The sequence below is a fragment of the Phragmites australis genome, chromosome 2, assembly GCF_958298935.1.
Source record: "Phragmites australis chromosome 2, lpPhrAust1.1, whole genome shotgun sequence".
Classification (NCBI taxonomy): Eukaryota; Viridiplantae; Streptophyta; class Magnoliopsida; order Poales; family Poaceae; genus Phragmites; species Phragmites australis.
Genome location: NC_084922.1, coordinates 49,383,468 through 49,409,204, shown reverse-complemented (window position 1 = coordinate 49,409,204; position 25,737 = coordinate 49,383,468). Strand labels below are relative to the sequence as shown.

General features: G+C 47.0%; 2 protein-coding genes across 2 annotated transcripts; one reads left to right on the top strand and one right to left on the bottom strand.

The window, feature by feature from the left end:
* Positions 1-5,690: 5,690 nt before the first annotated feature.
* Positions 5,691-10,496, top strand: LOC133909508 (probable serine/threonine-protein kinase At1g54610). The gene is made up of 7 exons (XM_062351964.1): positions 5,691-6,082; positions 6,791-7,096; positions 8,509-8,826; positions 8,920-9,135; positions 9,446-9,546; positions 9,626-9,743; positions 9,911-10,496. The coding sequence occupies exons 1-7, from the start codon at positions 5,840-5,842 to the stop codon at positions 10,271-10,273; spliced, it is 1,665 nt and encodes a 554-aa protein (XP_062207948.1). The 5' UTR covers positions 5,691-5,839; the 3' UTR covers positions 10,274-10,496.
* A 6,533-nt stretch (positions 10,497-17,029) lies between these two features.
* Positions 17,030-18,020, bottom strand: LOC133908310 (uncharacterized). The gene is made up of 3 exons (XM_062350300.1): positions 17,447-18,020; positions 17,286-17,389; positions 17,030-17,186 (listed from the first exon to the last, which is right to left on the bottom strand). Exons 1-3 carry the CDS (start codon positions 18,018-18,020, stop codon positions 17,166-17,168), a joined length of 699 nt encoding a protein of 232 aa, XP_062206284.1. The 3' UTR covers positions 17,030-17,165.
* Positions 18,021-25,737: the final 7,717 nt, after the last annotated feature.

The following is a 25,737-nucleotide window of genomic DNA, read 5'->3' as shown; positions in this document are numbered from 1 at the left end:
ATCCCGGTTCTATCTGATGCAACCTGGGCGATCTGAATGTGATAGTCATATCATATCTGATTCTCATCTGTCATCTTGGTCGCTTTGTGTCTGAATGTGATGGATCATGTCTGCTACTAGCTTGGTCGTTTTGTGTCCGAACGCCTATGTTTCTGGTGATTTATTGATTAGTCGGTTGTGCTGTGATTAGTCGGTTGTGCTGTGTTTCTTTGTCGAGACGCATGTTTGCGGTTACTTATGCAGGTGCACAGGTGGAGATGAAATTTTGAAAGGAGATTGCAACGTTCTGACCACTGCATGCTTCTGTTTCACGCAGAAAATGGCTGGTGTGAGCCATCTGAAAGAAAGGCATCAGGTATGAGCTCAAAGATAAAGACATGATGTCACGCTTTATTTTCTTGTGGGACAATAAAATGCTGCCTAAGCCATCATTAACTAGGATTACATGACAGTGATTGACTCATCATTATCACTGCTTAGGCAGCCTGTTTTGTTGGTTTGTGATCACGGGTGTAATCTTCACCCCCATGTTCTCATATTGAGGGTGATTTGCTGTCAGGCTTGCGGCTTGCCCTTCTTGACTGCTTGAGAAAGGGAACACTGCGTGCTTTTCAGATTTTTCTATCTGATACCTCTGAACTATGAAGTTTATTTTCTGAAGTGATGACATGTACTGTATGTACTGACGAAAAGACATGCTCTCATGTGGCACTAGAAACAAAATTGGTTCTCCGTCTCATGTTCTCCTTGGTCAAACACGTTGAAACAAACTCCAAAAACTGATTAAGTCAAAGAGGTTCAACCCGTATACAAGACCGGCTACTGTCATGTTCTATGAAGGCAGCCACCACGACGAAACCGACCACAGAAACAAAAACAAAAGAAAAGATGAATGAAACAGGGAGTTTTCACAGCCATGGTTTGACAAAAAAAATCTCAAAAAAAAAAAAAAGGTTTCACAACCATGACTTAACACCAAAGAAAATAAAAAATCTCAAGCTTATCTCCTGCCGGAGTGGCAACTATACGTAAAAAGGAGGGGGGAAAAGGTAGAGGAAAATGGCCGTGCACTAACGACACCACTTTGAATGGCATCTCTCCACCGAGCATAGCAACCAAGTGTTCAACGGCGTGGCAGGTCCGCGTAGAACAATTTCAATCGGGATTTTTTTTTCAAACCTCTCGATAGGAGATACAAATTATAATATTTAAACGCACATTATACCTATGCACAACATATAACTTAAGACAACTAAAATCTATAACTCATAGATAGAACTACTAAAGAGATGTAGTAGGAATCTCGGACTACCTAATAGACGGCCACGTCGCGCTCTAGTTGTGGTCCCAACAGGAGTTGGTCATGCGTGCGTACCGTGTGAGACTTTGGCAGCATTGTAGGGCCGGGCCATGCATGCAAGCCAAGGTTGGCAGCCAGCCAGTTGCATGGTGGTTAGGCCAGTCATGTATGGCGACTTTGAGCTCTATACTCTATAGTCAAAGCTCCACACGCAGCGTACTTTTTCTTTTTCTGGGAGTAGTTGGCCTGGCCATGACCCGTCAAACTCAAGGGATGGCAATATCTGCAGCTCGTTTGCAATGCACGGTCATGACAGTCATGTTATACGTACAGGTGTAACAATCCTCTGAGAGTGCAAGATCACGAGCCTACTGTAGTTGACAAAGCACGACATATGTAATTCAGTCTCACTTTTCTCCCCTCGATCGGAGGAAAAATCAGTCTCACATTGATCAGACAGTTCAAATTGTGAAAAGTTTGTATCCTTCTGTTTACAAATTTATTTATGATAAGAGTTTAGGGCTTTTTTAGGAGCTGCTTCAAATTTGTAACTACGTGTTTCTAGCTTAAAAAATCATAGAGTGTTTAGATGAGTCTTTTTTTATTTTAGTTTAAAAATAGAGATTTAAAATATTTTATCTTAACCTAAATATTCAAAATCTAACCTGAAGCTGGAATGTGAAGTCATAGCCCTACAATAAACATACTACATCTACATGTAGCTTTAACAAGCCCTAAGCTAAACCCCAGGCTAGCCCATTCAAATTTAGACCAAACTTTTTAAAAAAACTACTGTTTCAACAATAAATAAAGAGTGTTTTAAGTCCATAGCCCGAGTTAAAGCCCAGCCTGTCATGAGCCTGGGTCCACCCCTGGCTTTAGTGGCATGCTTCTGTGTATATACAGTGTATAGATAGGTGCCTCTTGAGCGTTGCATCATTTACGTGCATGGTTAGTGCAAGCTCCAAAAGTACAGTTGCTACTTGCTTCACGCCTACACGGTAGGGTAGGGTTGGGTTGGGTTGACAAAGCTCCAAACGCCTACTTCATGGTTCGCTTTCATTCTTCCCCAACTGACAAAGACCATACATGCTGCGATTAAATCCATAAACTCGATGTATTAGGGGAGTGATGCCGGAGGTTAAGCTCTAATTGCAATTAGCGGCTCAAGTTTTACTGATCGCCAGTGCTACACTACGCCCGGTCAACGTACATGCCGTCCTGTGGTCAACGAGGCAGAGCAGGCTGCCATGCCATGCAGGAATGCAGAGGCAGTCTGCCTGTGGGCTGAGTCTGAAATCGAGATGCAGGAATGGTTGCTAGCTCTAACCATTGGAGCTGCCCTGAATGGCTGCTGAGACTTGTCAATCTGGGCGAGAGCAAGTTCAAGAATGGGCGATACGCCCGGCATGTCATCTTCGTCGATGAGGTGGAGAGAGAGAGAGAGACCGAGAGGCGAGCTTGTCGCTCCTGCCGTCGACCGGCGTATATCGCCTGGGACAAGCCCGTTTGCAGTCGATTTTGGAGCTACCCTACACCTACTACTGATCACGATTCGACAGCCTTCGTTAACACCGAGGAAAGAATCGACGGAGATGTTGCGTTACTCTCTCAAGACCTCAAGGCTGTTCTGTGTCGCTGTCGGGGAGTAGGTGCTGCAGCCTGCAGTTCAGGGACACCGTACTCTCTGCTAGTGTCATTGCAGAATGCAGATGCTGTCAAGTTGAACGACTGAATGAATTCGTCGCAGTTGTTGCAAGTAACAATGCCCGTGGAACGGATGCACATAGATGACGAACAACCCAACTGGCTGATATGATCGACAGGACAGGCATCGAAACTATTCGCACGTAAGCTGCTATTTGCATGCACAATACCATATCATGGGGGTCGGCAGGCCATGAACAATCTTTTCTGAATGTTCAGTTGCTTCAACCAAAGGAGAGGCGACGGTTAAGACGACCTACTAAGATTCCAATACCAAAGTTGGTATGTGAGTGAGCAGAGCACAACTGCTAAATGCTAATAATAACTTAACAACGATTTCCATTTTGTTATCAACCACAACCGTTGCTGAATCAAATCGTCCGCAGGAATGCAACGAACCCTTACCTAAAAAACTTTGGCTGCCCACTGGACTAGACCAGTGTGATGTTACTGTCATGCTGCCTTCATTCTGGCTGGCTGGCTGACTGACTGACACCAAGCACAATCAGTCCCCGAGATCTGTCATCCTTTATGTATGTATGTATGTACCCGGTGATTCTGACCCATCAGCGATCAAGAAGGTCACGAAACGATCGATGCAGGAAAAGGGCAAAAGAAAGGCTGCAAAAGGAGAAAGAAATGCTGAAACGAGTTCTGCAAGTTTGATTTCGTTTCCACCTTTGATAGTAACTGTACATGCAGTGCAGCAAGTCGATCACGCATGGAAAACTGGATCCAGAATCCAGGTATCCAAAGGGGACTCGCATCTGTTTGGAAACTTAATTGTATACAGAATCGTATGATATACAGGCATTTAAAGGGTAAAGGTATAAGTACGAAAACTTTTTGCACGAGCATGCTACGAACTTGGTGGTTACCAAGCAAAATACTCCCTCCGTTCATCTATACCAGACGTATTTTATTACGACCCGGTCTTTAAAATTAAACTTTAACCGTTATTTACTCACAAAATATATCACTTATACCCACAAAACTAATATAGTATAAAAGCATTTTGAAATATAAATCTAGTCATACAATTTTATACATTAAACATACTTATAATTTGACTAAATTTTAATCAAAATATATAAAGTTTGATTTTCTCAAAATAAAACATGCATTGTGTTTTTGTAAGGAGGGAGTATAATCAACTGCTTAACCCCGTGTAATCAGAACCCACCAACCTGCTTAAGTCCCAATCATTGACCAATAAACGAGTTGTAAAAACATTTTCGTACGTATACAAGTGCTCTTTTTTAAATTTTTGATAGGAAAAATAAGCGCAAATTTGTAATATTATATGAGAAATTAAAATAAATGTCGTCAATTGCACTACCTGTTACTGTTATGTATTGAAATATCTTTTTACCCGTGAAAAAGAAAGTCTGAAAACTCTCTCCGATAAAAGGACGTTTTGATTTGCCACCGCTTCCGTGTCAAGTGTGAACCCTTTAATTTTAGGAACCTTTTCTTGTCAAACAGGTGGGGTCCCCTTCATCTATCAATTCTAATATTTAAACCCTAAGTATTAGGGACACAAAAGGAGTTAACACAAGAAAACGTACCATTTTATTAGATATTATCTGCTATCTACTACTGCTTAAAATGTAGCAAAAGAAGTTTCGTGTAGGACTCGTGAGTCCCACGCCCACCTGATGAGTCCCGTTGCCTACCTAGTGAGTTCCGCGTTTTTTTAATTTTTTCAGATTACCTCATAAAATTATAGCTCCTGTTATAAGTACGCGTACATAACTAGTTATAAATATAGTTTCATAAAAGAATACTCCCAGATATATCATTTCATAAAATTATGTATGGTCTTACTGGGTATGGCCATAAGGATACTAAATTATTACTCCCTCCGGTCAAAAATACTTCATATTTTGGACATACCATGGTCTTCGATGCGCACATTTAACTACTATTTTCAACTAAAATATATTTATATAATTAAATAAGTTTATGATATCACAAAAGTATTTTTAAAGATAAATTCATACATATAATTTTCATATTTTAAAACTAAATATTTGAAAAAGTATTAGTTGTTAAATTTCAAAAGTTTGATCGAAACTTTTTCGAAACATTATGTATTTATAATAGGAAGGAGCATCATACTATTTGTAAGGTCATCTTCAATAATTATTTTAAATTTTTATCCTCAAAAATATTATTATAGCATCCTTTATTTTTTCATCTCTAACAGCTATCTTATTTTCTAATTTTTATGACTTTTTTCTCCCTTATCCCGCTGTCAGCCTCTATAAACAGTACCACTACCGTTGTTACAGTACTGCTACAGGGTTCCCCTCCGGCCCACTGTCAGCCACTATGAGCGGTACTGCTACAGTGTTGCGTGCTACTACAGTACCCCGTAAAAATACAGCTCCGTACTCTCTCCGCAATACTGTAACAGTACTGTGCGGTACTGAAGACCGATTTTCAGTGCTACAGTACTTTGCGGGTGCTGTATCACTGGATAACTCTTCTGTTGGAGTTGAACTAATCATGCTTAAAATATGCGGAATCATTCGTATGGATTCGAATGTGCATAAAATTTTTACTAGCATGGAAATGGTACTAAAGTAAAGGTAATAATTTTTACCTAAGAAGTCAAGATACGCTGTAATATTCTGCCAAGGAGTCCAAGGTTCAGAGTGCCAACCCGTCGTAACAAAAGACTCGCCACGTAGAAGTTTCGCACTAGAGTTGAGGCTGTCTCCCTGTTTCCTCCCTCTACTTCCCGCGTCCTCCCTTCGTTTCCTGGCAACATCCCCCGCCGCCGCCGGTGACCGCGCCCGCGCCTTCGACACATGACGCTCCGCCGCCATGGGTTGCATCCTCGGTAAGCTCGCCACCGCTCCCGGGTCCTCCCTCTTCTTCCCCGCCGCGACAGCCGGAGGAGGCGGCGGAGGGGATCAAGAGGTGCAGCTCAAGGCGCCGCAGCCGGAGCACATCGCGCCGGTGAAGAAGGACGCGTGCGGGTGGCCGCTCTGGCTCTCCGACGCCGCCGGTGACGCGCTCCGGGGCTGGGCGCCCCGCGGCGCCGACGCCTTCCACAAGCTCGAGAAGGTGAGTATGATCCCACCGCCTGCCCGTCCTTGTTTTGTAGTACTCCAGTTATTACCGGAAAAGTATGGCCCTTTCTTGGAAACGGTAGGAGGCTAGGAGCGAGTTGTTGGCCTGGGGAGGGAAAGATTTCAAGCTACCTTTCTTCTCCGTTGCTTCGATTTGTTCGTTCGTGGTTGTCGCACGCGATCGTTGTTTGCGAAAATCAGCGAGTAATTTGAGTTCTTGCTTTTTGCCCTTTTCTGGTCATCGTAGTTGAAGTTGACGTAGTACATACACGAAAAAGGATCTCTTTTTTATTGGTTCCGAGTTGCAGAGAACAAGGGAGAAAGGAAACAGATGATGATTTCAACGCATAAACAAGCTCCAAATTCCAAGAGTGGAGTGGTTCAAAATAAGCAGAGATGGACGAATCCCTAGTTTACTTGAGATTCAGAAAATAACAATTCCATTGTTTATGTTCATAGTACTTTATACTGTCCTCGTCACAAGAATTCGTAATTCGCAAGGACAAACGGAAAAGTCAACTTGCAGTGTTCGTATTGATTACCAGTTAATGTTATCCTCTCTGGCATTTTCAAAGAAACCGAGTTGAAGTGGATATTTTAGTTTTTTTAGAACCCAGTCGATGAATCAGTGAAAAGAAATGATCTCAATTCGAGCAACAAAATAAAAAAAAAGTTGCGATCTTTTTTTGCCATGGCCGCGCAGATTGGTTCCGGCACATACAGCAACGTGTACAAAGCTATTGACGTGGAGAGCGGCCGCGTGGTGGCACTGAAGAAGGTGCGCGTGGATGGCGTCGGCGAGGCCGAGAGTGCGCGGTTCATGGCGCGGGAGATCGCCCTGCTCCGCCGCCTCGGCGACCACCCCAACGTCGTCCGCCTCGACGGCTTGGTCACCTCCCGCCTCAACACCGCGCCGTCCCTCTACCTCGTCTTCGAGTACATGGACCACGACCTCACTGGCCTCACCGCCGCCGCATCTGCCTCCGGCCGCCGCTTGTCCTTGCCTCAGGTATGGTCACTGCGTTGGCAACATACTGCCCCCATGAAGCAATGAAGTGTATGGACACCATTAGTAGCCAGCTATACTTGATCTTCGTGTTACTGGAAATTATAATTGTTTTCGAAGTTGAACTTGAGTGTGACTAGCAATATGAATTGTAATTTATTAATGGTGCATAAGATGTCTTACATTATGATTAACATCAAAGCCCGCTCTTAATTAGTTGAGATGGCTTGAATTTATGCATGACAAGACTTGACATTTTGGTTACATTAGAACGAATGAGATTCTAGTTGTCTCTTATTTCTTTGTTTAAGTTCGAAGGGGTTAGACAATTTAGAAATTAGCTACCTACGACGCTTGAGTTCTGATTGGTGTTTTGGCTAGTTGAATTAGTCTTTTGGTCTCCTGATAGTCAGAGATTAGGGAACTTGTCAAAAAAAAAAAAAGTTAGCTCACCGGCATCTATAATTGTCAAAGATGTCAATTACTTTCTTTTCTGAAAAGGGAGGGTCTAAATAGGAGATGTTTCCAACTACACAGTAATTGACTAAGAGCATCTCCATCAGTGTAGCTAATTGTTATCTATTATTTCTTCCACATTATCTGTAGATATTGCAAAAGCTTACCTCTCCAGTGGTTGGTATATAGCATAATTAAAGTTTTAATTAGTCCATCCACCCTTGTTCTCTCTCAACCAATCATCATTTACCTTTGTCTTGTATTTAATGCATTGTTCAAAAAATCGGTGATTGGTAGCTACTCGGCCGGCTTGGGAGTAGGGATTAATCGGTTAATCGGAGATTAACTGAATTAATCGATCGACTATTGATCGGTTGGTATAAAATACTTTTGTAAACATGTATAAGATGCTAAGAACTAACTAGGACAACAAGTTGTTACCTTGATTGGAAGGCGATAAATCTGCAAAATAAATAACAATCTATGAGTATGTGCTTAAAATATAAACTATAGATTCCAAAAAAATGGCAGCAATCATTCTCATTCAACCAAACACATAAAAAATATACTCAAAAGTCTCAAATGCAAATACCTGGAGCTGAGTTGCGACCTAGAGCTAGGCAAGTTGTTTTGCGACCGAGTCAGGGGATTAATCAGTGATCAACCCAATAAATGGGATTGTCAGACCAATTAATCGGCCGACCGATTTTAGAGCCGATAACAGGCTATCTACTCGTTGCTGATCGGCCAATTTTTTCATCATTGACTTAATGTCTAATGTTTTATAGTCTATCTACATATTATGAGCTAGCTTTTCTCTCTTCTTCACCTCTCTCCACCTAAATAAAAATCTGATATAGACAACCTTATAGGTAGCTTACATGTATTGTTGGAGACGTTCTAACATATGACTGATTTGATTATGTATGTATTCATGAAGTGTAATTCCCTGTCTGCAGGTGAAGTGCTATATGAAACAGCTTCTCTCCGGGATTGAACACTGCCATAACAAGGGCGTTCTGCACCGTGACATCAAGAGCTCGAACCTACTGGTCAGCAACGATGGAATTCTTAAGATAGCTGACTTTGGACTTGCTACCTCTTATGACCCTGACAACATGCGGCCGATGACTAGCCAAGTGATCACGCTTTGGTATCGTCCACCTGAACTCTTATTAGGTGCTACTCACTATGGTGTTGGTGTTGATCTTTGGAGCGTGGGTTGCATATTGGCAGAACTGCTACTCGGTGAGCCTATATTCCCCGGAAGAACAGAGGTACTTGGTTTCGTCCAATTGATCGAAATATCAATTTTACATAAACCGTGCAGGAAATTGCTTGATTTAGCTATTAACGAGTGGTTTGTTTAGGTGGAACAATTGCACAAGATTTTCAAGTTGTGTGGTACTCCATCAGAGGATTACTGGGAGAAAATGAAGTTCCCTCATCCTACATTCAAGCTGTATGAACGGTGTATAGCAGAAAAATTTAAAGATTTGCCACCATCAACCCTATCACTTCTCGAGACTCTCCTATCATTTGACCCAGATATGAGAGGAACGGCAACTGATGCTCTCAACAGTGAGGTTAGTACTACCCTGTCACCCTCAAGGCATCTAAAATGAGCTTCTAGAGATCAATTTCAATCTGGAAAAACTGCTACATGCAACAAATATAAAAAGAAAGGGGAAAAGGAAGATAAATTGTGGGCAGATAGTATTCAAAGGTATAATCTGCATCTGACCATGATTGCGTAGATTAAATTCTTTTCTGAGCGATGCATAGATTAAGTTCAGTTGGCATTGATGTAACAGAGAATTTTGTTTTTGAATAAGAAGTAAGAACCCAAGAAGTGGCCCTTTGTTCAACTGTACTTATCATTTACTGTGGATCCAGTTCTTCAGGACAGAACCATATGCCTGTGAACCATCGAGCCTTCCGCAGTATCCACCATGCAAAGAAAGAGACGTGAAGTTGAAGTACGAGAAGCATAAAAGGTATGGCGCCACTATTTGCAACTTATTTCAGCTATTTGTTTTGTTGATAGAAAGCTTCAACATATGTTTATTTTTTCAGGAAGTCAAGGGCTAGTGGGTCAGTAGAACGTCATACAACCCGAAAGCACACGTCACAAAATCCTGGGCGCAGAGTATTTACTCCAGATGTCAATAATAAGCCGCAAGCAAATCCAAAGGTATGCATCCTTTTCCCTTTTCCTCTGCAAGAACTTTTGTCTCAAGACTCAACAGCATCATGCTCGAATTGCCACCACCCCTGGCAATGTTTACATCAAATATTCAGGCAACTAATTAGACATATAAAACATGAATAAATAGTGAGATGTGTTAAATTTATCTTCAGGTACCAAGATTGGTGACGAGCACGAGTGCAACCAAACTTGAGAGATTTCCTCCGCCTCATCTGGATGCGTCGATTGGTTACAGTCTAGATTCCTCAGCTGATGGAACCACTGAAGAATTCTTTACGTCATCAGTTGTTGAGCTAAAGAAAATGCCGAACCTAATATTTGGTCATATGAAATCTTACGTGAATAGCCCGAAGAAGGGCCTGCACAAGGCGAAGCCAAGCCTCAATATGGCACCTTCCACGGTTCTCATCGGTGCATTCCGGCCTTACTCGCTTGGCCATCCTATGGAGGTGAGAAGAAAGAACAGGGAGCAATTCAGAGGCAAAGGAAGACCAGCAGTAGGTGCAGTCAAATGACAAGCTAATCGTGTTCCTTTCTCTCTCTCTCTCTTTTTTCTTTTTCATTACATCCCAGTAGCTCCTGATTTTTCAGATGCAATTGATAGGTCATACGTGTATAGTTGGAGAGTATAATAAAGAAGAGTTGTGAATAGCAAATTGATATATAGTCGTTGACAAAATTTCATCAGTAAAACGGAGTCAGGCCAGACAACATCTTCAGGCGATTTTGTAGCTTCAATCTGTGCATTTCTTCCTTGGAATAAGTCTAGATGACCCCACAACTATTGCGTTTCGTCCAGTCCACACTCTCACTTAACAAATCAAATATTTAGCATTCTCACATTTTCAATACCGTTTAATTAACCCGTAAGCTGGTTTTTCAAGGCGGTCTCGCCTAGCCGGTGCACCACGCTAGCTGCCATAGCCATGCCAGCACCCGGTCCCGCTTGTCAGTGCCTGGACGCCACGCTACCAGCCACACAGAGCCGGAGCACGGCCATGGCGGCTTTGGCCACACTCACAGCGGCAAGCCCATGGCCGATGTGGCTGGTGAGCGGCACGGGAAGCTGCAAGGCGTGAAGGTGAACTCTTCCACGGGCTCTGCAGGAGTTAGGCGTGATGGGGGTTTGGTCGACGGGGAGCTCGAAGGCGCGGCGGCGCTCAACTCCTGTGAAGTCTAGGTCAACAACGGGACAAGGCCAATGGGGGCATGCGCTCTAGCTTACTAGGGCCACGACAGATCTCTTCATGACCGTAGAATGGGTGGGAGATGGTCTAGAGCCGCCAGTCGATATTGAGGTGCTCGGCGACGCCAATGGTGACCGGTGGGGAGGGAAACTCCGACTAGGCCTCGTCCAGCTATGGATCCATGCCAAGAAAGGGTCAAAGAGTGGCACAGAAGGGAGATGTAGCTAGGGGCGAAAGGAATCGGCTGGTGGCTCACCATGGAGGGAGGATTGGCCACGGATCTGAGCTCATTCGGTGGCCGGACTCGAGGAAGATGGTGCTCAGCGGAGTCCGACTTGCCGCTGCACCGATCTTCATATCCCGCACGTCCTCTACCCTTTAAATGCCGATTGAAGCTGCCCCTCCTCCTCATCCCGATCTCACCAAAATCAGAGCTCGTCGAAAACCCTAGTCGTCGCCCGTCGACAATCGACTGCCGCCACTTTGGCTCCTCGTCGCCTAGCCTCTACGGTGGCCCTCCGCCCTTGCCGACACCTCAAACGAGCTCCTCAAGCCCGCATGACCCCGTTCCACCGCTCGCTAGAGAACGTCGCTAACCGAAACCCTATTTCGGTGAGAGTCCGGCCATCCGTTGACGTGCAAGGTTGGCCGCCTTGCTCCACGACAAGCTCATGAACTGCGCCCCTCTCCTTGGTCCACCAAAGCATGGACTTGGTCCACCATACCGAGCCCTTCGATTCAAGATCCAGAGTCTAGATCTTGGGCTCGAGTGCTGACCAGTAAGGCTGGGTGCTGGCGTGGCTACGACCGCTAGCGTGTCAAGCCAGCTAGGTGAAACCGTCCTGAAAAACCAGCTTAGAGAGTTAATTAAACAGTATTGAAAATATGAGGGTGCTAAATACCTGATTTGTTATTAGTGTAATAGTTTGGAGGGTTATCTAGACTCATTCCTTTCTTCCATTGATTAAAAATCAGAGGAAACAAAAGGAAGGGAATGCTGAAACTAATTGGACATTATCTTAATCTTGGGCAAATGTTTTCCCTAAAAAAACTCCAGAATTCAGAAATGCAGCGCAAGTCACAGTACGGAAGGCTTGGACGAACAGGTTCCAAATTAGTATGCTTGCTCTCTTTTTCAACACTAATCTGTATTTCTCTCTAATGATCAATAGAAGCAAAGTACCGATGCTCCTTACATCATTTACAGAATCAATTTCTGAAATACATGGTTACTTACAAGCTGTAACCAAGAATAATAACGGCAAATGATGCAAAGCTAGCATCATAAACGATGACTGAATCAGCCATGTTTTTACAAGCTGAGACGTTGTAATAAAAGATCCCTTACAGCGGTGCCTGATCAGGGATGAGATCTTGCAGCGGCAGCAGGGGCTGGAGCAGGGCAGGGATGATGTGGTTTTGCAGCCGCAGCAGCAGGAGGAGGCGAAGTTTTGCTGCTGTGACGGCTGAACAAGTTGTACCAAGCAGCAGCGACGACTGCCAAGCCTCTGAAACTCAGCACCAGGTTATCTCTTTATGTTAGCAAGCAGTTTCACACGTCCTGCGGCTCTCCTTGAATGTAGCTAGATTAGTTAGCTCCATGACCGTGATGTACTTGTACAAAAGGCGTAAGCCTCTGATGAATACGATTGAGTTGTCCTCATTCTTCTCACTTCCGCTTACATGGTATCAGCAGTTCCACGATCCACTTCTTCCGCTGCCCACATCTCTGCTCTCTTCCTGTCGCCATGAGCTCCTCGTCCGGCTCCTCGTCCGGCTCCGATGACAACTCCGACGCCGAGTCGTTCCTTCCCCACACGCTTCGCGTCCAGACCGAGCCCGCTGCTCCGTCCGTCGTCCACGGCATCAACATCCTCAACCGAGTGCCCATCATCTTCGACTTCAATGATGCCAATTACGTCGCCTGGGCTCGTTCCTTCTCCGCCATCTTCGGCCAGTACGGGCTCCGTGATCATGTCGATGGCTCTACGGCCAAGGGCGACAACGACTGGGTGCAGAACGACTGCGCCATTGTCTCCTGGTTCTACAACCGCATCTCCACCGAGCTTCTCTCCATGGTCTCCGAGGACACCGACACCGCCTACTCCATCTGGCGCGGCGTCCACAACCTCTTCCGCGACAACAAGGACACCCGCGCCGTCTACCTCGGCGCCGAGTTCCGCAACTTCTACCAAGGCGACCTCACCGTCCTCGACTACTGCTCCCGCATGAAGGTCATGGCGGATCGCCTTGCCGGCCTTGGCGCACCGGTGCCTGACAAAGACCTCATCCACAACATCGTCCGCGGCCTCAACCCCCGTCTCCATCATGCGATCCCGCACATCACCCTTCGCCGTCGCCTACCGTCGTTTCTCAAGACTCGATCCATGCTGCAGCTCGAGGAGCAGCGCATCGCCGAATCTGAGAAGATGCAGGCTGCGGCGGCCATGATCGCCCAGGCCAAGTACAAGGACGCCGGGTCCTCCTCGTCTCCTGCACCAGCTGCGACGCCGTCGGCTGCACATCTTCAGGCTGCCGCCGCCCTCATCGCCCATGCTGCACCCGGCGCGCCCGCACCGCCAGGCAACACCGGCAAACAGCCGGCCGCGCCGCCGGCTGCACATCCCCGCCCATCCGCGCCATTCTCCTCCAACAACAAAAAGAAGAAGAAGAAAGGCGCCCCACCGCCCGGCTTCTGCCCGACGATGAATCCATGGACCGGCATGGTTCAGGCGTGGCCATTCCAAGGGCCACAACGCGATCCGCCGCCCGGCATTCTGGGCGCACGACCTGCGGCCCCAGCACCCCAGGCTCACGTCGCTGGCGCTACCTCCCAGCTGGATCCACAGCTGCTCGCCACGCTGAACCAGCTCTCCCTGCAGCAGCCGCAGTCCACCGGCGACTGGTTCTTCGACACCGGCGCCTCCTCGCACATGTCACGAGGCTCTGGTAACATCACTTCCCTCTCTCCCAACTCTTCCTCAACACGAATCGTTGTCGGTAATGGCACCTCTCTCCCAATTACCCACACTGGTTCTTCCTCTCTACCCACTACCTCCAATCCTCTCTTCCTGAACAATGTTCTTGTCTCTCCCTCACTCATCAAGAACCTTATTTCAGTTCGTGCTCTTACACGTGACAATCCTATCACAGTTGAATTTGACGATTGTGGTTTCTCTATTAAGGATCGGCACACCCAGGCGGTAATTCTCCGCAGTAACAGCGAGGGCGATCTCTATCCACTGCACCCGGCGACCCCTGCATCCAACCACTGCCTCGCCGCCGTCTCTGCAGACTTGTGGCACCAGCGACTTGGCCACCCCGGGAACGAATCCTTCCGTCGTCTTCTTCAGTCTTTTGATTTCAATTGTAATACGGAGCCCTCACATACTTGTCATGCTTGCCGTACAGGCAAACATGTCCGTCTTCCATTTCATTCATCTACTCATAAAACTACAGTTCCTTTTGAATTGATTCACTGTGATGTTTGGACCTCGCCTGTCTTAAGCTTTACTGGATTTCAGTACTATCTTGTTCTGCTAGATGATTTCACACACTTCGTCTGGACTTTCCCCCTGCGCCACAAATCTGACGTTGCCCAACATATCATGTCTTTTCATGCTTATGCTCGTACGCAGTTCAATAGCTCCATTCGCGCTTTCCAAACAGACAATGGACGCGAGTTTGACAACTCTGTCCTTCGTCGATTCTACTCCACGCACGGCGTTCTGCTCAGGCTCTCCTGCCCCTACACTTCTCAGCAGAACGGCAAAGCTGAACGGATCCTGCGCACTTTAAATGAGGGCGTTCGTGCATTGCTTCTTCACGCTGCTCTTCCTCCCGTCTTCTGGGTCGAAGCTCTCCACACCTCGACCTATCTTCTGAATCGCAAACCCTGCAAACCCCGATCATTGTCCACGCCATTTTCCCTACTCTACCACACTGATCCCGACTACATGTCACTAAGGGTTTTCGGTTGCCTGTGTTACCCAAACACCCAAGCCACAAGCTCTAATAAACTCTCACCACGCTCTGCAGCTTGTGTGTTCATTGGGTACTCGCAGGATCACCGTGGATACCGGTGTTACAACATGTCGACGCGGAAAGTGCTCACCTCCCGGCACGTCTACTTCGACGAAACAGTCTTCCCCTTTCGATCGGGCACTGCAACAAACTCTCCAGCATCCTGTGCGTACGATCCGTGGCGTCCGGATCTTCGCGCAACAGAAGATGAGCCACCTCCACAAGCGTCGCCAACAGCGCCAGTTGCCCACGGCTCTCCGTCCACTTCGCCACGATCCCCCTCGCCAGTGCACGGTGCGCACGGCTCCCCGTCGGCTTCACCACGAACACCAAATCCGGCGCCCAGTACATCGTCATCGACACCAGATCCTGCGGCTCCTACCTCGTCACCAGCCCCGGCCGCCCCTCAAGCCACTCACCCCATGGTGACCAGGGCGCGTGTGGGGACGTTCAAGCCCAACCCCCGCTATGCCGCGACAGCAACCACGACGACCATCTCGCCCATCCCGCGCACGGTGAATCAGGCGCTCAAGGATCCCAACTGGAACAAGGCGATGCAGTCCGAGTTTGATGCCCTGCTCGCCAATAACACGTGGGAGCTCGTTCCCCGTCCCCATGGTGCTCACATAGTCAGCGGCAAGTGGATCTTCCGTCACAAATTCAAAGAAGATGGAAGCTTTGACCGGTACAAGGCACGTTGGGTCGTCCGCGGCTTCACCCAACGCGCCGGCATCGACTACGGCGAGACGTACTGCCCGGTCGTCAAACCAGCCACAGTGCGCACGGTGCTCGCTCTCGCCGCGCAGCGCCAATGGCCGGTTCACCAGCTCGACGTCAACAACGCCTTTCTTCACGGCGTCCTCGACGAACAGGTCTACGCTCGACAACCCGCCGGCTTCACCGACAACCAGAACCTGGTGTGCCGCCTCTCCAAGAGCCTCTACGGCTTGAAGCAGGCGCCCAGGGCCTGGTACCTGCGGCTGGCGACATTCCTCGGCTCGATGGGATTCCGGGCCACACGCTCTGACAGCTCCCTCTTCGTTCTGCGCCGCAACAAGGAGTCTGTGCACCTTCTCCTCTACGTGGACGACATCGTGCTCACAGCCTCCTCCAGCGAGCTGCTGCGCTGGGTCGTGAGCACCATCAACGCCGAGTTCAAGCTCAAAGACATGGGGGCCGTCCACTACTTCCTCGGCATCCAGGTTCAGCGCAACGCCGATGGATTCTTCCTCCAACAACAGCAGTACGCCCTCGACTTGCTTGATCGCGCCGGCATGACAGACTGCCAGCCCTGCGACACACCCGTCGACACCGCCGGCAAGCTCTCCAGCGACGCTAGCTCCCCTCTGTCAACTGCGGATGCCTCAGACTACCGAAGCCTCGTCGGCGCGCTTCAGTATCTGACGATGACTCGCCCCGACCTGCAGTATGCCGTCCAGCAAGCATGTCTTCACATGCACGCCCCCACAACGGCGCACCAAGGCCTCGTCAAGCGAATTCTCCGCTACGTCCGCGGCACCACGGCGCTCGGGCTTCATCTCCGGCACAGCAACAACTCCGACCTCGTCGCCTACTCTGATGCAGACTGGGCCGGATGCCCTGACACCCGGCGCTCGACCTCAGGATTCTGCGTGTTTATGGGGGACTCCCTCCTCTCGTGGTCGTCAAAACGACAAACCACGGTCTCCCGATCAAGCGCCGAAGCTGAATACCGCGGCGTTGCAAACGCTGTGGCTGAGTGCACATGGCTCCGGCAGCTCCTCAGCGAGCTCGACTGCCCACTGATCAAGGCCACGATCGTCTTCTGCGACAATGTCTCCGCCTGCTACATGAGCTCCAACCCAGTGCACCATAAACGCACCAAGCACATTGAGCTCGATGTGCACTTCGTCCGGGAAAAGGTCGCTGTTGGCCAATGCCAAGTTCTTCAAGTACCCACGACACAGCAGCTCGCCGACGTGATGACTAAGGGCCTACCGACGGCAAGCTTCAGAGAGTTCCGAGACAGTCTGTGCGTCGCCGGCAACGACGCTCACACTGCGGGGGGGGGGGGGGTGTTAGCAAGCAGTTTCACACGTCCTGCGGCTCTCCTTGAATGTAGCTAGATTAGTTAGCTCCATGACCGTGATGTACTTGTACAAAAGGCGTAAGCCTCTGATGAATACGATTGAGTTGTCCTCATTCTTCTCACTTCCGCTTACACTTTAGGTTTGGACGCCTGCATGTTTGTGTATCGTATGAGTCAGATACCAAGCGTATCGCTTAATTTTCTAATCTATCATTAGGTGCTCATCTCATGCATCAATGGTGGAACTACCTCAATGCCTTTCACCGTGAGCTCGTTCGTCTTGGGCGCCTGAGCCGTCTCTGCGGAGGAGGCGAAGGGTGGTAATAAGAATTTCACAGGAAACAATTCAATTCCTGAAGGAATAGTGTAAAGATCAGGCATGATTCAGGAAGAGAAGAGCTGTTAGGTACCCGTGATTCTGACGGACCCGTCGCTGTCGCCGCCGTCGGCGTCGGCCACCAGCGCGTCGACGGACGCCGTCTTCTGGCAGTAGAACCTGAAGCTGGGAGAGCCGGGCATCGTCAGCGCCGGCGCGGCCTCCCCCTGCTCCTTGGGCACCGGGGCCACCTTGCACCCTCGCTTCATTCCTGCGGCCGCCGCCACAGACTCCGCCTCCTGCCCTTGCTGCCGCACCGCCAGCAGCCCGGTTGTGGACGCCTCGCTGTGCCCCAGCGCCCGCCCCCGCCCCCGCCGCCACCGCTCAGCCCTGTCGGTCGAGGCCGCGCACCCCGTCTCCGCGGGCGAAGGGGAGGGAGAGCGGGAGCGAGAGGGGGGGGGGGGGGGGTGGAGCCGGAACATGGGATGATTGCCTCGTCGCCCAGCGGCCTTAGCAAGGAGGCGCGCGCGAGACGCGACGGCGTGGGCTTCTCGGAGCGGAGCCCAAATTTGGCGGGGCGGGGTGGTGCTGACAGATGAGACCCATCTGTCAGCAGATGACTTGATGGGCCGTGCTCCTTTTCGTTTCAAGCTCTGATGCAGGCCCATGGCTGATGTTGCATGGACCTGCGAGATGGGCACTTCACTTTTGCGTCCCCCCTCCACACCCCCCCCCCCAAACGAAGAAAAACAGTAGGCGTCCTAACCTATTACATATATTAAAGGATGAGATTTAGAGCAATTTCAGGATAAAGGCACTATAGCTATTATTTATATAGGTTTCATGTATATGTATATATATATATGTATCTGTATATATACATATACATATATATACAGATACATATATATATATATATGTACGCATATTATTTTTTTGCGAAATTCAAAAAAAGCGAAAGTAATAATAGTTATATTGATAAATCGGCTAAAATAATTTAAAATACATAGAAAAATATCTAAAACTCAAAGACGAGCCTGTAGAGAGGCTCATCTCCTCCTCTCTCACATCCTTCTTCCTCTCTTTTCTACTGCTCTTTCCTATCCTTGATAGAAAAAATATTAGGGGCTATGCATTAACCTAGCAGTTCGATGAATCGAACCTACCACTCGTTGAATGGCGGTAGACCGCATTCGTCCCTAGTCAAGGGTTTGGTGCAGAACTAGTATTTAGCACGTGAAAAAGTGGCTGCAGATCTTGAAAACGAGACTTGCTGGTGCACTTTTTCTTCAGACATAATAACATTCTATTGCTGCAGTAACCAAACAAATGGACAGCATCTTCTAATTCATGCAGGACATGTTAATACTCAGATTCCATTTCGTGCATGGAACTCCTTTTGTTCTCGTTCTGCAAGCCAACCAACCGGTCAATAATTTCCAGGATCCTGACGCCAAGCAAGCAACACAGCTCAACCGAGTCCATTGGTTGCAGAACAGATGCAGCTCGATCGCTCTTGCTGTTGCAGGCAACCTGTGCCCCCCTCGCACACTGTGGGTGTTGAGTGTTGCTAATGATAGCCAGAAAGTGCTACCCAGACGCTTGCAGCAGGCGACGGCCATCGACACACCCTTCTTCTTCTACCTTCTGCTACCTTCACCGCTCCGAGTAAGTTATCAGACATGACCGTGTTGTTCAGTTGCTTTCATGTGTGGATCCATTCCCCAACAGACTCTCCATCAGGGTTAAAAAACCGATGGTAACCAAGCAAAAATCGCGATAACCGTCCTTCTCGGTCGGGTTCGGTTTCAGAAACCGAACGTTAACCGAATTTGAATTTAAAAAATTCGAAAAAAAAAATCTTTAAAAAAACTAGACACAATTCTAAGACCTTCTGTGAAATTTTTTTTTCTAAAATAATGTCGTTTGCATCATATTCTATAGGGAGTAAGTTTGAAAAAAATGAAAAAAATTGAAGCGTGCGGCTTAATTATTAACTCAAGTTAAGGAAAAGTTTAACATGCAAACACATATTTTTATTGTGTAAAACGTATCTTAAGAGGATCTTTAAAATTGATTTCACTTTATTTAGAGTTTTATTAATTTCTCTATGATTTTTACAAAGTTCACAAGCATAAAGTAAATATGTTAAGAAACAGCACTGTAATTAACTTTTTCATGTCTACTATTATTTTTTCTACATAAATTATAGTATAAATAAACTAATGAAAGTGGTTTCACTAATTTTTGAGGTGTGATGGGTTAGTTATGAATTAATCTAGTCGCAACACATTTACACAATCATGCATGTTACAATAACTAATTCATGAGTTCATGTATTTTTAAAAGACATAGGATCATGTAAGAAGACTAACAAAATTAGTTTCATAATTTTTAAATTAGCAAAGAGTAAACTATGCATTTAACTTGGTTTAACAAATACAATTTCTCACAGAAAATTTTGAACTTGTTTATGAGTATAAATACTTTTATAATGTAGATCATATTAGAAGGAAACTAACAAAATTTGTTTCAATTTATTTGAAGCTAAGATGAATTAATTATTGATTTTACAAGATTGAAATAATTTTTAGATTTTTTGTTGAACTTCACTGAAAATCGATAAAACCGTTCGTAAATCGAGAAAACCGAGCGGTTACCGATAATACGGAAAATTTGAGAAAACCGCTCGATAAATCACAAAAATCGTTCGTGTCGGTGACACAGGAACCAAGGGTCTTCGAGTCCCGAGGCTAAATCAACAGTTTGCCACGTGACGCCCTCTCGCGGAATCACCTTCGCGAGGTCCGAGAAGACTAAGTCCCAGGAGAGGGTGCTCGGGGCCATGAACAGTGATCCCTGAGTACCAAAGTTCTTCGATGACCCGAGAAAATCAAGTGCCAGGAAGAGAGTGCTCGGGGCCGTAAACAGTGACCCTCGGGCACTCAAGTCCCCCGACGAACAGGAAAGCCAAGTACCGGGAAAGGGGTGCTCGGGGCTTCGAATAGTGGCCCCCGAGCACCCGAGTACCCCGAGGACTCAAGGGAAATTAGTTCCGGGAGAGAGTGCTCGGGGGCCAGGACCCGAACAGTCAGTTCCGGGAGAGAGTGTTCGGGGTCGTGAACAGTGGCCTCCGAGCACTCGGTTCCCTGAGGACCAAGAAAGGGCATATCCGGGAGAGAGTGCTCGGGGCTGTGAACAATGACCCCCCGAGCACTTGGTTCCCCAACGGCCTGAGAAGTCCTTCACCGGTGGCCCCCGTAGAGATCCAGCGGTGTGGTGTTAACCAGTGAAAGGTCTGATGCTGCATTTAAGAGGGCGCGTGGCCTGTCACCTCCAACTGCTCCTCCACGCTTGCTGTCAGTCCCTGCCACGGCCTGGTAGGGAGCCGTGGGGACATTCAATGCACGGGTCACATCCCACGTCATCCGGCGCGCCTCGAGATAACATCGCGAGGCCCAAGGCACCCCGCCTGCTACCCTGCTGCGTCAGACTCGCTCTGACCGAGCGGGCACGCTGGGCTGTTCAGTGGCTGCCCGGTGGGCCCTCTCCACGGCGCCCGTTGCAGAACGACATGATGACGAACAAGACCGGACGAAGGCGCGTTTTCAACCCTCTCCGTCACTTCGCGCAGCAAGCCCATGATGGTTGCTTTTCATTTATGGTGCATCGAAACTCGTGCCCTCCCTTTCTGGATACGCTATCGTCCGGCAGGTATTTAAGGGCGGGCGAGCTCCCCGGAGAAGACAAGTTAAGGAAAAAGAGGTGAAGAAGGGAAGTTACGGAACAACAGCCAGGACAAAACGAAGAATAAGGAGCCCGAAACTCTAGGCTAGACAAATATTTTTGTAACCAGCAACATCTCTGAGAGACATTATCAGAGTATTTATAGCATACATACAGGAATAGGGTATTACGCTCAGTGCAGTCCGAACCTGTCTAAAAACCTCATGTACATTTACTACTTCTGCATCCGATCCTTGCATTCCACCTGCATCGCATTTACGCCCATTTATTTCACCCGCAAAACAGATTCATAATCATCACCCCGGTCGAATCTCAAAGAGGTCCCTCCGGATCCCTACTTGAGGAGTTCACCCTCCGATAGCTCGGTAACCGGTCCAAACCGATCAGTTACTGAACGGCTAAAATCGTGATTTTTTTTCTAAATTTCAAATTTTGCCAAATAAATTTTATCCAAACTTTTTTAAATTTTTGACCGATTATCACGGTAACCGCGAATTTTCAGTTACCGTCAGAGCTCGATTTTACCGAGCTCGGGTCGGTAAGGTGAACCGTGCTCTCCATCCATTCCCACTGGGCAATACTTATCTTTCTTGGCCTCTTTTGGATTCCCTTGGCGGGAAGCTAACCCAACCACCTTCCCTACAGGTAGGTACTGCCACTAATGAATGGATTAATGGAGAGGGAGTGGTTCAGTTCGTGCAGCAGCAGCAGCTAGAGCTATTCGATCCATTCCAAAGGAAGTCTCGTCTTCCACTCCACTAATTCCTTTTAACTTTGTTCCTCCGCCGCTCCATGGGCTCCACCACATAGCGATGCCTGCACTTGAAATGCTCGCTCTCATGTGCCTCAACAGGCATTGCTCCCATGCAGAGAGAGAGAGAGAGAGAGAGAGAGAGAGAGAGAGAGAGAGAGAGAGAGAGACCCTGGCAGGGTCAGCAAGCAACAACAAATTAGAGTTCGGTGGTTCAGAGTGGCTTGAGCTCGCAAGTTGCACAAGCTAGCATAAAGTTGAGAGGCTCGCATGGAAAGGACACACAAGTTGAGATTTCTTTTCGAACTCGTTTCTTTTTTTTCAGCTGATCATTTGACTGATAATCAGCAGATGACCTCAGGACTCACACAGGTGGCATTCAGAGAACCTAACTTGTCTATCATTGGGCTATCGATGCAGATTTTATTTGTCCATGCATGGTAGCGTGTATCAGAGTACTAGACTCATCTTATGGCCTCGCAATTGGATTGCACGATCTGAACGATAACCAAACAATGCAGCGAACCGCTCAGCGCATGTGAACCAACCGCATGTGGCCATCTGTGCTTATTTCTACCGATGAAATGCATGGATTCGAGCTTCATCGCGAATCATGGGGAGATCTCTTCTCTAAGGAGATTCGTTGGTGGTTGGCGGAAGGAAGGAGAGAACGCAGTACAGAACATCTTGTGTCCTTGACGAAGGACCCCTAAAAACCAGTATCTCCTTGTGGCACGGCATGGCCCATCCATCCATCCATCGATGGCGCATTGCATCATGATGGCTTGCAAGGACAGACCAAGCCAGGATGAGGGGCGGTTTCAATGATTAAGTTAGCTGTTACCTCTTATTTTTCAGATACGAAGAAAAAAGAAATAAATAAATACAAAGATAAGAGTTAATTGCTACTTTTTATTTTACTGATGTGGAGAGAATTTTTTAGATCTCTTAATAAAAACTCTAAGCACGAAATATGCTCTATCTCGATACCTCGTAAGGTATAAAAAATTAGAAACAACAAAAATTATATAAATTTTTAAAAAATATACTTTAACAGGTAGAGCTAGCTATTAGAGCTGTCCTACTAATGGACTTTTTGCGTGTCTCTCGTGATGGTGGCCTTTTGCTTAGCTGGGGACGAAAGGGCCCGAGTTGTGGTTGACATTTGATGTGACGGACGGACTGGCTGACGGATGGATGGATGTGGTCTTGGAAAAGGGAGCAAGCAACCATGCCATGGCACAACTGCTCTGCTGCAATTTAGGACTAGGAGTGCAGCTCACTCCTCTCTCTCTCTCCCCTCTCCGTTTCGGAAAAGAGAGAGGTGTGGCGTTTGGGAATCTGACTCTGCTCTATGAGTGCCGTGAGCAAGCTCCCAAGGTCAAATCTTCAGCTGGGGGGCAGCAGAGGAGCTGCACCGGTGAGGATCAGTGTGACCTCAAGCGCCGACGACGGCGAGCAACTTTCGGTCGGCGCGTCCTGGGGCAGCGTGCCATCGCATTCTCGCCACGTGCCACGTGCCACGTGCCATCGCCGACCCCGACTCCTTCATCAGTCTAGGACTCTAGGTTGGTTGGCTGATCGATTGGTTAATGACTGATCAAGCAGCCGGCCACCTGCTAATCACGTATTTATTCATTCATTCACGCAAGCAACGATGACACACCGTGCGGATATGCTTAATTTAGTCCGTCCGGTTCTAAAAGAAACTAGCTTAATTTAGTGTCGATGGCGTATTTGGTGGCACCGGGTGCCGTATCACCTAATAATGCTGAAGCACTAGCGCTAGGTGGGTGCACTAACAGTAAGGCATAGGGGTAGTTAATCTCAGGTCAATTGGTGCTTAATGCCGATGATTCCACCTGTCCCATTCAGATTTCAGGACAAGGCACCCGACATTTGTGATTCAGGATCCATGTGCTCTCTGCTACTTAAACAAGATGAGCATCCACAGGAGACATGCATCTTTGGTTTTGTTTATAATATAAGACGATCGTGTTATGTGCATACTGTGCAATTAGGAAGTTCTTTATATGATTGAGGTATAGGGGACAGCTGAACAGTCCTCTCTGCACAATTGCTAGTAAGACTTTAATGGACTTTTGACATAAACCACCGCTTGCTTCCTCACTGTTTGCTATTTTACTTGTACCTCTAGGAAACTACAGTAGGTTGTATTCTCGTGAAGAAACGCAATGGGAGATTCAGCAACCTGTGCAACATTTGTTTTTATTTTTTACTGCAGGCTGCAGTTTGCACGAGTGTGGTGCTGTGCTTATTACGTGACCCAGGATGTATGACCTAAAATGACCAAGTTATAAATTTTAGGCAGCCAAAATCTTAGGCCAATGATGCTTTGACACCCATGGCAACTTGTGAAATCTGAACAATGCCTGGTAGGTCTGGCTGATATATATTAAGGGCGGTTCCCTCCCTCCGTTATGACTGAACCACTCTGTCCACTCAAGCTAAAATATGTCAGTCAGAAATAAAAACCCAACACACAGTGAACTCATACCACTTCATTGAAGATTAGCTCGCATTACAATACATATAGGAGCATTGGTTGGATAAAATCCAGGTTACAGTAGTCCTTGGATCATCCGGTAAGCTCCACAGTTCTTATGAATCTCATTCAATATTTTACCAACTTGTACGGTTGTACTCACTATTGACAGTCAGTCGTAATTTCCTGCTGCCTATCAGATTCGAGGTACTCCAGCTGCCAACTTTGGTCAGGTACTATGAGAAAATAAATTGCGATCCGTTTTGATTTATCTCGTGGGACGAGGGATTTATGTTTGTGTGATTTTGTTAGTTAGCATATATATGATTATATATATTGTAATGTTGATTTTGTTTAATCAAAGTCAAAAATAATTAGAGTTTGTATCGGAGTTTAGGTGCAGAAAGCTTGCACTCATATGATAGTCTGGCGTGAGTGTTTTTAATCTCATCGGATAGTTTGGTGTATGGTAGATGTGAGCACCGGAGCTTTTCAGCGTAGAGTCAGAGAAAAATTCATTCACTGGAAGATCCGGTGTGAGTGAAAGTAAGCGCCGGACTAATTTTTTTAAAGAATGGTGAAAATATGAAAGTCTGATGCGGTAGTCTCACCAGATGATCCGGTGTATACACGGGTGATCGCTGGAGGCTTCACCGGACAAATTTTTTTAGAGAGATTGAAAAACTAACTTCTAGTGATGATGTACACACCGGATGATCCGGTGATGAACGTGTGAACACCGGAGAGTATCACCGAAGCCTTTTAGTTCTGAGGCAAATGTTGAGGTGTTTATCGGATTATCCGATGTTGAGATTTTATGATCACCGAACTAATTTTTTCAGAGAGGAATGTAAATTAGGTTCCAGTGAAATTGTACTCACTGGATGGTCTGATGTTGCACTAGTGTGAGCGTCGGACCATCCGATGTTCATATTTTTTTGTTATGTATGATCTTTTAAAACCTGATTTTGATTTGAACTAACATGTGATGATGTTATATGGTTTTGAAGATGCATGTTTACTGGTCTCATGGTGTACAGGTGATGGATGCAATTTAGCGATTGACGACGGGTGATCGGGGTTAAGCGGGGTGCTTGGTGAGACGATCAAGGAGGTCGGACGGAGTCAAAGATGATCCTAGTGGTACACGTGGAGATCATGCAAGGCAAGAGATGAAGATTGATGAAAGCGGCGTATTGACAAAGTCTAGCGAAGGGGATGTCTGTACAAGTTTTTGAAGCTAATTTTTCTGAGTCTATTGGTTCTTCTCATTATTTGATTGCTCAACCTACTTCTGAGCTTTGGATGTGATATAGAAGACCATGGCATATGAGTTTTGACTTGCTTACTAGTTTGAGTGTTCTAGGTTTGATCCGAGGAT